Source organism: Chenopodium album, chromosome 11, assembly GCF_948465745.1.
Source record: "Chenopodium album chromosome 11, dcCheAlbu1.1, whole genome shotgun sequence".
Taxonomy (NCBI): Eukaryota; Viridiplantae; Streptophyta; class Magnoliopsida; order Caryophyllales; family Amaranthaceae; genus Chenopodium; species Chenopodium album.
The window spans coordinates 58,244,107-58,257,791 of NC_137844.1; the positions used below are offsets into that span (position 1 = coordinate 58,244,107).

Below are 13,685 nucleotides of genomic sequence, written 5' to 3' on the forward strand. Positions count from 1 at the left end.
GTTAGCCATAAAACCATAAAATGGGCACTATACTTAATTAATCAAAAGTTGTGCCACTAAAGATAATTGGAAAAAAGTTTGTCTTTCACGTAGAAAAATTAAATCTTGGAGGCCACCATGTAGAATTCCCCTAAAAAAAAAAAATGGAGGGAAAACTTATAATATGGGGTTAACACGTGTAATCTAAGAATTATTTTAGGAATTACTTTAGTATATTAGTATAGAATTTTGAGTTTTGAATTCGAGGGAGGATTGTGAAAACTGAGAAGAGAGATTAAATAAAACTTAGCCAATTTTGTCTCTCTAATTCCTAGCTAATCACTAAAGTTGATGAGATAATGAGATAATGCAAATAACTTATGTGCCAGTTAATGTATAACACTTTAAAAACACAAAAGAATTCAAATTTATAGTGACATAGATCTTGGGTGGCACAACTTTTCTTCAGCATATTTTAGGCACAACCTACTAGAGCATGAGACCTACATGACCTTGTCCAAGCATAGCTCTAAGTTGACTCTTTAGACCTCCTGCCCATGTCTCACACTTCCAACAAAATAATTTAGCAGATAAGAAAATATACACAACCAAACGAGATAATAGCAAATCTAGCTAACCTTTAAACCAGCTAAACAACCAGATATCTTGTCAAAGAGGGGATAAATAAAAAAGGATATTTACAACGTGCAATCAGATTACGTAGTTCTTGATCAAGCAAACTTCAACACCCTTTAAGACAAAGTTGGGTTCTAATTTCATCACCATCCTTGAGCTGCTGCTCCTCTACTGTATTGGTCTCTGAAATCTGGCCACCAAGACGAATGCAAGAAAGCTGTAAGTTTTTACGGACCGACTGATTCGACTCTGGCACTTCAGGTGATAATTCATCAAACATCTGACTCAAACGAGTGTTTTGAGTGACTCTGAACTGCGCCACTCTGCCCGTAATACATTTCACTTTCAGCGTAAGATGTGAGGGTGTTATGCTCAAGGAAGAACCTGAAAGAAGAGGGGAGATTCAAGTAAACTAAAGAATCAAACACCAAACTTTTAAGAGTTGAGAACCTGGAATTAGAACCTTCTCAGAGTTAAAGTCTTAGAAGGTTCCAAGAGTTAAAATCAAACAATAAACTTCTAAGATTCAAGTAAAATAAAGTATCAAACAATCAACCAGTTAAAAACGGCTAACACAATCAGTTTCAGCTTTTGATGTTCACCAAATACAGCCATAATCTTCTGATTTATTAGCATTAGATAAAGTGCCCCAAATCCTATACTGAAGCATTACAAATAGAGAATAACATTTTACTTTAATAATTTTTGTCTAGCATCAGAAAACTCCAAAATGAGAGCTAATCCAGGATGTAGAAAGCTCTCTTTCAAAGAAAATCAAAAAGAATTTTACCTATTATGGTTTGCATTTAGGATCCTAATCTAAATGTAAAATAATAATTTTGAACTAGATTGAGTTAAACCAGAGTTGAACTTACTCATTGTTTTGAAATTAAAGCAATCAATGATGTCACCATCTTCCATCTTTAGTTCGTTAGCTGTATGATTCTGAGTCAACTTTAATTCACGGTAAACAAAGAATAGTGAGTCATGTTCTTGAGATCCACTGTTAGGAAAACACTGCATAAGCTGAGGCAGTATAGCTGTAGAGCGTTTCACTCTAAGAATCGTGTCTTTCTCTTTGTGCATGCGAATGATTAGAGTTACATAAGGCACAGCTTCAAACCCCGAACTACCTTAAACGCATTAATCAAAAGAAGGAAAATGTGAGTAAATCAAAAGATAAGATATGAAAGAGCTGTGGAGATTGAAGATACATTAACGACAATTCTACTGGAGAACATAGTTATAATATGTCATTTAAAATAGAATCATACATACCGATGTAATATTATCATCAGATTTTTATACCATACTATAATTACTAATTTCTTACCTGGTGCATAAACTTCAAACATGTATTACAGTATATAGAAATGGCAAGCTAGTTTTTTTTTTTTTTTCTTCTGCTGATTCGAACAACAACACAAAAGACAAGTATCACCAAATTTGTAAATATAGTACAAATCCACCAGCATCAAGTTATCAGCACTAAATTAAGAACTAAATACAGCAAATAAATATTTAGTGATATGTTCTGCTCTTCCCAGGGCAGCTGGGTGTAGGATAATTAATAACAGGGAAATAGAATATGGAATAAGTCTATCCAACCACTATGTTGATGTCAAAAATTATTGTACTAGTAATGCTTGATAAAAAGCATTTTGGGATCAACAAATTCACCATGGCGTAGTTAAAAATTGATGGTTTAAATAAAAACATATATGATCATGCTAGATTTGCTTACCCCTCATGTTAGTACTTACTCTGCTATCTAAACAGAAACAGCTGGAACACTTGGTGTGAGGTACTAAGTTAAAATGAACTTTAACTTCCCAAAGGTAGAAGAAGGTTAGAGTCTAAATTTTTCATCTGCCGTGTTCAATTGGGGAAACAGGAGAATAATCAAATAATTAGTCGACAACAGAATTTTTCTCTGGCTGCTAAGGAGCCGTATTTCCCAAATTTGGATTTCTTGGCCTAAAGAAAATGCTTTTTGAAACCATGTCACAGATGACTCTTGCTCTTTTACCTGGTGTTTTTACATAGCATAAGGCTGGAGCACTACAATAGCTACTAGCACTCGCAATAATAAAAAGTAAATAAGGAAGAATAGTGACAAGTAATGAATTGCTTAGTTTAAAACAGCAGCAGGATACTTATTTCATCAGTAAGTCATACTCCGTAAATGATTAATCAGAATTCATCCTCTATAAATTTCAGTAGAAACTTAACTTTTCTGTCTTTCAAAAGCATAATTAGGCACAGGATTGCAGCACAAATGATAAATAAGGTTGCATGTTTCCATTTTTCCTCCTAAACCCAAGTTGTAGGATTTACTTAATTGAAAGGAAAAGGAAAAATGTTCTTCAATTCCCTCAATCCACATTCAATATTTATACAAAGGAAAGTAGGTACCTCACTCTCCCTTTCCTTCTCGACCCCTAACCAAAATTCAAATACAGAAAACTAGGTACCTCACACCCCCTTCCTCCACCCTTCTCGAATCTTAAACCTCATATAGTATCCAAAAAAGGGAATTCGGTCACTCACTCTTCCATCCCTTCTCACCAAATTATTGTATCTAAAAACATTGTAGGCAGTATGATCACTTTCCCCATCTTTATTCTCCCCTCATCCTTAGAGATAACTTTTCAAAAAGGGTATTAATTTAATGACTATGATTGCAATGATCAACTACTCTACCCCTAGATTTTCCCTTTCAAATACCCCATATCTACAAACAACGTTTCAACCCCGAGAAGTAAACCACACAATCAAATCAATATAATCTGTCAGATATGAAACAATCAATAAAAGGTAAAATTTTCAAATTATATTATAACCAAAAAAAAAAAAATCAATTTCCAAGAGAGAGGAGCAAACCACGATTAGGGAAGGCAAAAATGACATCATCATGAAGCATTCCAAGTTGATGGGGAGTATCTGTTTCCCTTAACTTTTCACCATTCAACTCCAATCGGGTTGTTTGTTAATCCAAACCCAATTTCTGACAATAACCAATCATCAACCATCGAAATGGAATGCCAATCTCAATCTTAAAGATAACCCCTTCTTCTCTTTCACTTTCTGAATTCGACCATTTAACCACTTTCACTTTTACATTCTTAGTTTCATCTTTGGCTTCTGCTAAAACTTCCCCATTAACTTCATCCGAAGTAATGTCAATTGGTACATCTGGGTTGTATCTCCGTTTCATTGTTGCCATACCAATTTCCTATTAAATTATCCGGCAACTCTTAAACGACTAATTACACTTACTAATATATGCATATATATAATTCATAGTTTTCATAGTTTCATATTTATATTATAAGAGCTTGAACTCACAATCTCATTAATCAAGAAGTAATTAAACTAACACATGATCCAACTCTTAAATATAGATTATTAAAATAACATAAGAAGTACAAGGGTTAGTGGTTCATTTGCACAACAGTAAATCATAGAAAATCATTTAGCATGTGATTTTTTTGTGATTTTTTTTTTTGGATAAAAAAATGCCGGTTTCAAGAAAAAAAAAAAAAAAAAAAAAAAAAAAAAAACCTCCAAAATATTTTACCGGAATATTTCTTAATAAAAAAAAATATATATATATATGTCTCGTTCTACGTATTAAAAACCTAAACACATAAATTGAATTTTTTAATACGTACAACAAATAGCCCCCAAAAACTTTTAACGAAAGATTTCTAACATACCGTTTAATAAAAAATATTAATAAGTGAAAAATGGGGCACACTAATGGAATTTGTTAATGATGGTATAACGGCAATGTTGCGGTAAAGTCACGTAAAAAAAATATTATGGTAAAGGTTACACATACAATTGTTTGTATGTGGCCGCTACATACAACTTTTATTTGTCATGTTTTTATTGGCTAGAATATGGACCCAAGTTCCATAAAATTCAATTTATATTTGACTCCTAATTTTCTCCCCACTTTTGATGATGTGTAAAATTTTTAACAGTGTTATATATGTATATTATCAGCTCTCACAAGCTAAGGTTATTGTGTGAAACCTAAATATAACGTAAAAAAGTGAAATTAAGAGAGTTACCATATGGAAAAACCCAAGAATTTTTAACCATTACATTTGATGCATTCTCCAAATTCCACAAGTCCAAATCAATAAGAAAAGTTTAATATATCTAAGTGGTTACAAATAATTTAATTAGCAACCACGTCACTACTTTGTTGATAGTTTCATGAAGCAAAAGCAACAACACCCTAATAAATGAAACTCAAAACAAAACCTCATAAAAATGCAGCTAGAAAGTAAGTAAAATTACGTACATATATAAGATATAAAACTAATAAAAATCATTCACAATGTACCAATATACGAGTATTATTTTCAGAACCTGAAGAGCTATATCATTAAGAACGAACTATTAAAGATACGGAGTAACAATTACGAGTAGTCTTTAGCGAGTATTATTACCAAATAAAAAAAAAAAAGAAAAAAAATAGGGAAAGAAGGAGTACTAGTCTAGAACGAGTACCACATACTTTACATCAACGTCATAATATGCTCATAAACTAGTTCATTTGAGCAATACATGAGCAGAAACAGCTAGGTAATGTGACCTATTTCGGCGTCAACATTAATGGAAGGGCATAGATTATAGACTTATCCACCAATTTTTCTTCGTCCGGTGACTTTGAGCCGTCAAGTGTGCGGCCATGATAAAAGAAAAGAGCTCCTTTAAGCATTTCAAAACGTTGACAGTATGCGTCCATCAACTTTTTTAAACGAGTATTTCGTTTTAACCTGAAATATATTGTTTCGTGGTACTTAGAGGCCACTGATACTTCCAAGTATAGTTTTTCTGTTTCTTGTGAATGTTTTGATGCTTCAATTATGCTCAGCGAACAACCTGAATCAAGAACAAGAGGCAGTTAATTAAAGGCCTTGTTTGGAAATTAGCTGATTGTATTAACTGATTTGATTAACAAGCTAAGGTTGTAAGACTTACTGTGCTTGTCAAATATAAAGGCGTCAATAACATCACCATTCACAATGTCTAGTTCCTTTGCTGTATGCTCTTGTGTCAACCTCGTGCCCTCGTGAACAAAGCACATAGAGCCGCCTTCAACAACAAGTCCGGCATTTGAGAGGCCAAGTGTGAGCTGAGGTAATAACGGTGTAGCACGTATCACCCTAACTAATGTATCTTTCTTTTTGTGCATTCGAATGCATATTGTTGCCTGGTATAGACCACTACAACGCCCATCACCATTGTCTTGAACTCGACTATTTGAGTGGACTGAGCCATTTGAACCTGAATATCATATCCAATAATTTCAATACTAGCTATTGAGTGAGCAATTTCTAATTAATGTAACGATTAATTACAAAACCACAATAATACATGAAACAAGCTAAGGTCAACATTATTATGTATTAGATTTAACCATACTATAGCCCTTTGTCCAAATACGTAAAAAGTATACCAAAACAGTGTAATTTTATTTTTAATGCAATCACTTTTAATACGTTATACGTCGTCGATTTTGCTTTACACAAAATTTGTATTTACAAAGAATTTCATAAAGTGAGAGTGGGGGATAGCTTAATTTCTCGATTACGGGAGATCCTATGATCGATAAGCTTTCATGTTAATGTGAAACAAACAAAACCATAAGTTTCTACTTAACATCTAGTAATTAGGTAAGTATAGAAACCCTAAACCTAGTTTTAAAATAAAAATAATACTCCGTAATAAAAAGAAAAAAGAAAAACTTACATGGAGAAGAATAAGCGTAGATGACATCAAAGGAAAGCATATGAATATTTAGGGGAGTATCAAATCCTCTCAAGCGAGCGCCATTAAACTCAAAACGAGTGGTGTCGAAATTCAACTCAAATTTGTCGCAATAAAGAATCATTAGCCATCTTAGAGGAACATCACTCTCAATTCTGAAGTTAACATTATCCTTCTCATCTATATCATCATCATCTTTCATATCGTCGATGTTGCTGTTAATCCACTTTACTGTTACGGAAATCTTTTGGCCTTCCTCGTTTGCTTTTGCGGTTGAATACTCTGTCTTCTTCATTCTTTTTTATTCTGTTCACAATTTAATGGTATACTTTGTCAATAATCAAGATTTGCTAAAGCATAAATTAATTGGAGGATTTGTGGAGATTAAGAATCAAGATTTACTTTGTCAAAGAAATTCAACTTTTCGTCAAATAAAAAAAAAAATAATCTACTAACCTTGGGAACGAAAAGAAAAAATAAATAAATAACCGACCTCAGGAATTCTAACTAACAAAGAAGTTTTTAAGGACCTGGTTAATGGAATAGGTAACCTAATGGATAAAGGAAAGTAAAGTTAGAAGGCTTTAGTGGAAGATGTTTTAATTGAACAAAGGTTTAATACAAGGCCGAAGAAGCCCAATAATTTTATCAAAAAAATAATTACTCAATTGAAAAAGTGCAGGTTAGAAGGCTTTACTCGCAAATTATAAGGTGAACCATGGTGCACCTTATTCTGTGTGCACCACCAATAGTTCGCTGTCACGTAGCTTCTTCTTTTCCCAGATAAACTTTCTTATTTTGCAACTTTCTTCCCGCGTTTATTTCCTTTTTCAATTACTTCCGAATTTCTCAATGTTTCCTTTTCAATTATCATTCAAAAATCTTCTCTCGTCGATTTTCTCTCTCCTCTAGTTTTCTCTTTTCGATTTTCTCTTTCCTTTTACTTTCTCTCTTCGTTTTTTTAGTGTTCTTATCACCATTGTTGATTGCTCTGTTCTTCAGTGTTGTTCTTGGCCATGGATTTGATTTCTGTACCTGAAGTTCATGACAGTGGAGGTTAGATTTCTTATTTTAATTGATAATTTTCGTTAATTAGGTTTTTTTAATGTAATTTTTGAGTGATTGTTTATTATCGCTAATTATTTGAATTGATAACTATCGTTTATCATTGAACTCATTGTTTAATTAGGTTTTGATTTGTTTATTTGATTTCATTGTATAATTATTATGTTTGTTATTTGCTGAATTTGATTTTTGATTTTTGTGAAATTTGAGGTTTAATATGATTCTGAACATTGCATAATATTTAGGTTTAATTAGTTGTATTTTCTATTGATTAATGTTGAACTAATCAAACTATTGACTTATTTTTAATAATCTTCTGGAATTTTTGTAGAGATTTTGATCTTTTATTGTATTTTATTAATTTATGATGAATTTGATCATTTGTTGATTAAATTGTTCATGAATTCTTAATTCTGAACATTCGGCTCATATGATTTCTTGCTGAACAATTTATGTCAAGAATTTGAAAGATATACGTATAATTTAGTTGAAAGTGTTTTGTATTTTATTTCTGAAATTTGAAGTTTAATATGATTCTTAACATTGCATAATATTTAGGTTTAATTAGTTGTATTTATTTAATTGATGAACTAATCAAACTATTGATCTATTTTTAATAAGCTTCTGGAATTTTTGAAGAGATTTTGATTTCTTATTGTATTTTATTAATTTGTGATGAATTTGATCGTTTGTTGATGAATTTTATGAATATTATTTGTTTAAAATTCGTATAAGTCGTATTATTAGCAGTTTAACATTATTATGAACACTGTTATTATATTTATGAACCTTTTTGTTATTTTATTGAACCTTTGATCATGTATGTTTTTAAAAATAAAATTGTACAAGTAATTATGAACATCGATTTTATTTATTTGAACTTTCTTGTTTTATTTTTGAACTATAGTAATGTTTGTTATGCATTGTGTTTTTTTTATTGCAGGTTATAAGTATGAAGTTGTTTATAAGGAAAGTGAAGTGTCTGAATTGAAGTGGAAACAAGTCAAAAGTAATGCGGAGGCATATGAAATGTATAACGATTATGCATTTAGGCATGGACTTAGTATTAGGAAGGGGAAAATTCGATATGTTGGTAATTCAAGTGTTTGGAGAGGCAGAAACTACCTATGTTCAAATGCTGCTTTGAAGGATTCTTCTTCTAAGGTGCGTAGGAAGTTTTCTAAGTTGGATCACCGTACATGTTGTGAAGCTTACATTGATTTTGTAATTGATGAGAAAGGTGTTTGGACTGCTGTTAAACATAATATGGATCACAACCATGCTATGATACCTGTTGAGAAGAGACATCTTCTTAGGTCTCAAAGGAAAATTCAAGGTGACCATTTGAAGTTCATTAGTACTATGAAGGCTAGTGGGGTTAGGGTTACGGATTCTGTTCGTGCTTTGAGGAAAGAAGTTGGTGGATCTCCTAATCTATGCTACACTATTACTGATGTTTACAATGCTTTAGCTACTGAAAAAGCTGGCAGATTAGAAGGTGGTGATTGTAATGCTTTGATCAAGTCTTTTGCTGCAAGACAAGAGAAAAAGAGTGACTTTTATTATGAGTTTGAGGTTGATGGAAATCATGCTCTTTGTAGTGTATTTTGGAGGGATGGAAGAATGCGAAGGGATTATGAAGCCTTTGGTGATTTGATGGTCTTTGATACCACCTATAGAACCAACAAATATGGCATGATTTGTTCTCCTTTTGTTGGTATGAATCATCATTGCAATAATGTCATGTTTGGAATGGGTTTTGTTCTTGATGAAAAGACCAGCAGTTTTGTATGGTTGTTTGAGGCTTTTATGAGATCTATGGGAGGATGTCGAGATCCCATAACCTTAATGACTTATCAAGCCCCTTCAATTGCTGCAGCAATTCGACAAATTTTTCCAAGCACTCGACACCGTTTGTGCACTTGGCACCTTGGTGAGAATTCAAAGACCAATATAGGAGGACTCAGAATATTGAAAGGGTTTCCAGAAGTATTCGATTATTTGCTCAAGCATTGTGAAAGTCCTGCTGAATTTGAACATTACTGGCCAAGGTAAGCTTTCTTAAATTTGATTTGAACTATTGAGTTCATATTTTGAACTTTCTTTGTTTACAATCTGAACTATTACATTTACATATTTGCGGATTTCATTTTACTGAAATTAACATGATTTATTTATTTTTGAACTTTGTTGTTAGTTATTTGAATTTCATGCATTAAGATATGAACCTTTGTGTATATATGAACTAATAATTATTTAATTTCAACGTGCTTACTTTTTATGTTTACCAAGTGCATATGAACAGTATGTTATATGTTTTGAACTTTATTTGTTGTAATTGGAACAATCATGTTATCATTTTGTTTATTGGTCTGTTGTTTTTTGTTTTTAATAGAATGATGACAAAATACAAGTGTTCAAAAAATGATTGGTTAAATCGCCTGTATGATATCAAAGAAAAATGGTGTCCGGCTTATTCAAAGGATTATTTTTCGGGTGGATTTTTGTCATCCCAAAGGAGTGAAACAACTAATCATTCTGTTTCCAATAGATTGAATAAAACAGATGGTTTAAGTGACTTTTATAGTACTTTTCTTGATGTTATATCAAAGTAGAGGAGTAAAGAAAGTAAGCAAGATTTCCGTTTTTTGAGGGGTAACCGTCATCTTGCAGTAGCTAATGTCAGTTTGCTCATACATGCTAGGGAGATTTATACTATTTCTATGTATGTGGTTTTTGAGGATCAATTTGCAAAAGGTATTTCATGTTGTCAAGAGCGAAAGTATGAAGATGATGAGAATATTTGTTATTATGTTTGGAGGCCAAATAAGGACATTATAAGGCATGAAGTTACTTATGAAAAATTCACGTTCAACATCAATTGCACTTGTAAGTATTGGAGTGAAATGGGGTTGTTATGTGGACACTCTCTTCGTATATATAATATTCATTGTGTTCAAAGGATTCCAAAATAGTACATACTGAAGAGGTGGACTAAGAAGGCTATGTGTAGTCATGTTATTGATGAAGATACATGTTAAGAGGTTAAAGTTGTTCCTTCTGCTGTTTGGAGAGTTCAAATGCTTAGAAATTATGTTCAGTTAGTGACATCATGTTAAGATGATCTTTTAGTTAGAGCTGAAGTTGGGTATACTTTTCATATGTTACGTGAAAAGGTGGAAAGTCTTATGGGTCCAATTGATATTGAAGATGTTGAAGTTGGTGAAGAAGCTAATGAAGAAGGGTTTCCTATAAATAATCCAAAAATAGCTGGGAAAAAGAGTGAGAGAAACTACAGGCCAAAAAGTACTGTTGAGAAAGCATGTAATAAAGCTAAGGGTTGGAAAAAGAAAGTAGATAAATATAAAGATGAAGCCAGAGCTACTGTCGAAAAATTGGTTGTTGAGGTACTTTTGAACCCCTTGTCTAGTTTTCTGAACTTCTTTATTTTATAATTGAACAACTCAGAATTTTATTTTATTTTTCAAGTTTTAGATGATGATGGAGATCCTTTGATTTATTCACATCCAACAACACAAGGTTCAAATCTCTCTGTACTTTCAAAGAAAAAGAATGTTCAAAGTAAAAATAGTAAAGCTTCAACCAATGCTTCTCATTCATCATCAGCAAATGTAAGTATTTTATTGAATATTTTTATATATTTTTTTGAACACTTTATAATTATATATATGTTTAATTTCATGTTTATTTTTAGGTTTTTGGTGAGGGGGTTAGAAGTGGTTCCCAAGCTTCAAATGGAAAAGGATTCAAAAATAGTAATCCTTCAACTAAATCTACTCAGCAATCTTCATCTAATGTAATTATTCATCTAAGTTTTTTTTATTTGTTTTGTACTTTGTTTCTTAACTTTTGAACTTCATGTATTAACTTTTGATTATGTTAATTTTGTAGGTTTTTGAAGGTCAATCATTCAAGAATTTTCCAGGAACTAATTCTTCTCGGTCATCATCAAGAAGAGCTTCAAATACCTTTACAACAACTAATATAAATCAGCCACCTTTATCAAATGTAATTTTTTTACTGAAATTTTGTTTAGTTTTTTTTGAACTATTTTTATTTAGATTTTGAACTAACTTGTATTTTCTGTAGGTTTCTGGTCATCAAGCTTCAACTAATTCTTCTCAGCCATCCTTATCAAAAGCTTCAAATACCTTTCCAAAAACTAAGCCACCTTTATCCAATGTATTTATTTTATTGAACTTTTCAAAGTTTTTCTCGAATTTGTGTTTTTAAATTCTGAACTAACCTGAATTTTCAGCAGGTTTTTGGTCATCAAGCTTCAACTAACTTTCCAGCAACTGTTGCTCAGTCTTCTACCAGAAATGTAACTTTTTTACTGAACTTTCTCTAATTTATTTTGAACTACTTATGCTATAATCTGAACTTTTTATTTTTTTTCAGGTTTCAAGTGGTTCTCAGGATAAAAAAAGGAAATCATCTGAAGTGAATCATAATAGAGGTTTTCGATATGAGACTAGTAAATGGTTTCAAGTAAGTATGGACATTCTCTTTCTCTATTCTGAATGTTTGTGTTTTTGTTTTTGAATTTTTGGTTTTTTTTTTAATTATTGTTCTTTTAATTTTTGTGTTTTTAGTATTTTAATGTTGGTCGCAATGCAAGGAATGAAGGGTCTCCCGGTTCTGGATCTTCTAGTGTTTCAAATTATGATGAAATGTTATCAATGCTTGACAAGAAAGGTAATTCTTAGGTTTTCAATATATATGAATATTTTTTCATAGGTTTTCAATATGTAATAATATTCAAATTCTTATTAATTTTTAATATATACGAATATTTTTTCATTATTTTTAAATTCTTCGTTATTATTTTTTATGTTATATTAATCAAAAAAAAATATTGACAAACATATTTATAAAATGAACAACTACACTTTAATATTTGAACATAAGCTTAATGTCAACATTTACTACAAATATTACATATTTATGTCAATCTCAATTCGAACTAAAAATTCAAACAACATTTGTCTTTCAAACTAAAAATTCAAACAAATTAAATAAAATCACAGTTTCTTGAAATGTCATTAAATCTAAATATTAATTCTCCTCAATTCTTCTTCTTGCTGCCATTTTCACTCTGTACCCTTCTCTATTGGTGGGGCTTAAAATTATTTATGAACAATATTGCACCCTAAGCTTTCTGATTTGATCAACCTGAACATGTAAAGAAAACATATAATTATGAACAAAATATAAAATATTTTGAACATATAAAGAAAACATATGAACACTATTGTTGAAACTCACATCATTTGCTTTTAAATCACAATTTCATTCTACCAAAGGCTCTGTTGTGTATGTTTCCATATGTTTCATGACGTAAACACCACAATTTTTATGATCCAAATTGCTTCTCCATTTCATCTTGATCAAGTCAGTCTTGAAACTTAAGACTCTAGCAACTTCACTTGGCGTATAATCTTTTGTACGCATGAAAAATGCAAAAGCTTCTAGCTGTAAAACAAAATGAAATATTATTTGAACACCTGAACTCAATTTATTGAACACAACCCAAGAACAAATTGAATAAAAAAAAATTAGTACTTTAGCATCTTTTGTGGATTATCTTCATACTTGGTAGATGCTTTGACATTCATTGGAAGCTTTCTGTTATCAATCAAATCAATTGTGCCATTGTACATGTTGATACACATCAAGTAGAAGTGGTTAAATGCAGCCACTGGAAACAAGAATTCCCTAAATTTTTTTATGTTTTGAATGCCACTATTTCTCATTTCATAGTGCAATCTTTGTGCAAATTTCTCATGTCTTAGTTCTTAGGTAGTGTTTACACTTGCACCTTTGTCTGTGCATACAATCAACTGCAATTAACAATTCAAAATAATGAACAGTCGTAATAGACATAATGAACATTGAACAAAATATACTGAACAAGTTATAGAAAATTATTAAACATGTTTATTTGAGAATATTTAATATTTATTTTCTTACGTATGGCATTGTAGAGAAGTATATGTTATGTTTTTTGCCCTTGATGTTCAGGATATGAGCCCAAGCATCGATAACTACTGTGTCGACCTCTTCATCTGTTCCAAGTGTCTTCATTTCTTCCCTGTTGACACTATTTTCTCCATCATGGTACAGCACTTCACTGCCAATACAAGCAAAAAAATTAAAAAAATAAAATTAAGATTTATTTTTTTTATTTGAACTAT

General features: G+C 31.4%; 1 protein-coding gene across 1 annotated transcript; it reads right to left on the reverse strand.

Moving 5' to 3' along the window:
* Positions 1-5,224: 5,224 nt before the first annotated feature.
* Positions 5,225-6,697, reverse strand: LOC145566990 (uncharacterized). Its single transcript, XM_081626233.1, has 3 exons — positions 6,385-6,697; positions 5,614-5,919; positions 5,225-5,514 (listed from the first exon to the last, which is right to left on the reverse strand). Exons 1-3 carry the CDS (start codon positions 6,695-6,697, stop codon positions 5,225-5,227), a joined length of 909 nt encoding a protein of 302 aa, XP_081482359.1.
* Positions 6,698-13,685: the final 6,988 nt, after the last annotated feature.

Excerpts from the sequence above, each read along its gene's own strand:
- LOC145566990 (XM_081626233.1), bottom strand. The coding sequence starts at position 6,697 with ATGAAGAAGACAGAGTATTCAACCGCAAAAGCAAACGAGGAAGGCCAA. Across the intron at positions 5,920-6,384 it reads CTACGCTTATTCTTCTCCAT|GTTCAAATGGCTCAGTCCAC; the intron begins GTAAGTTTTTCT and ends TATGATATTCAG. Across the intron at positions 5,515-5,613 it reads CTTTATATTTGACAAGCACA|GTTGTTCGCTGAGCATAATT; the intron begins GTAAGTCTTACA and ends TTCTTGATTCAG.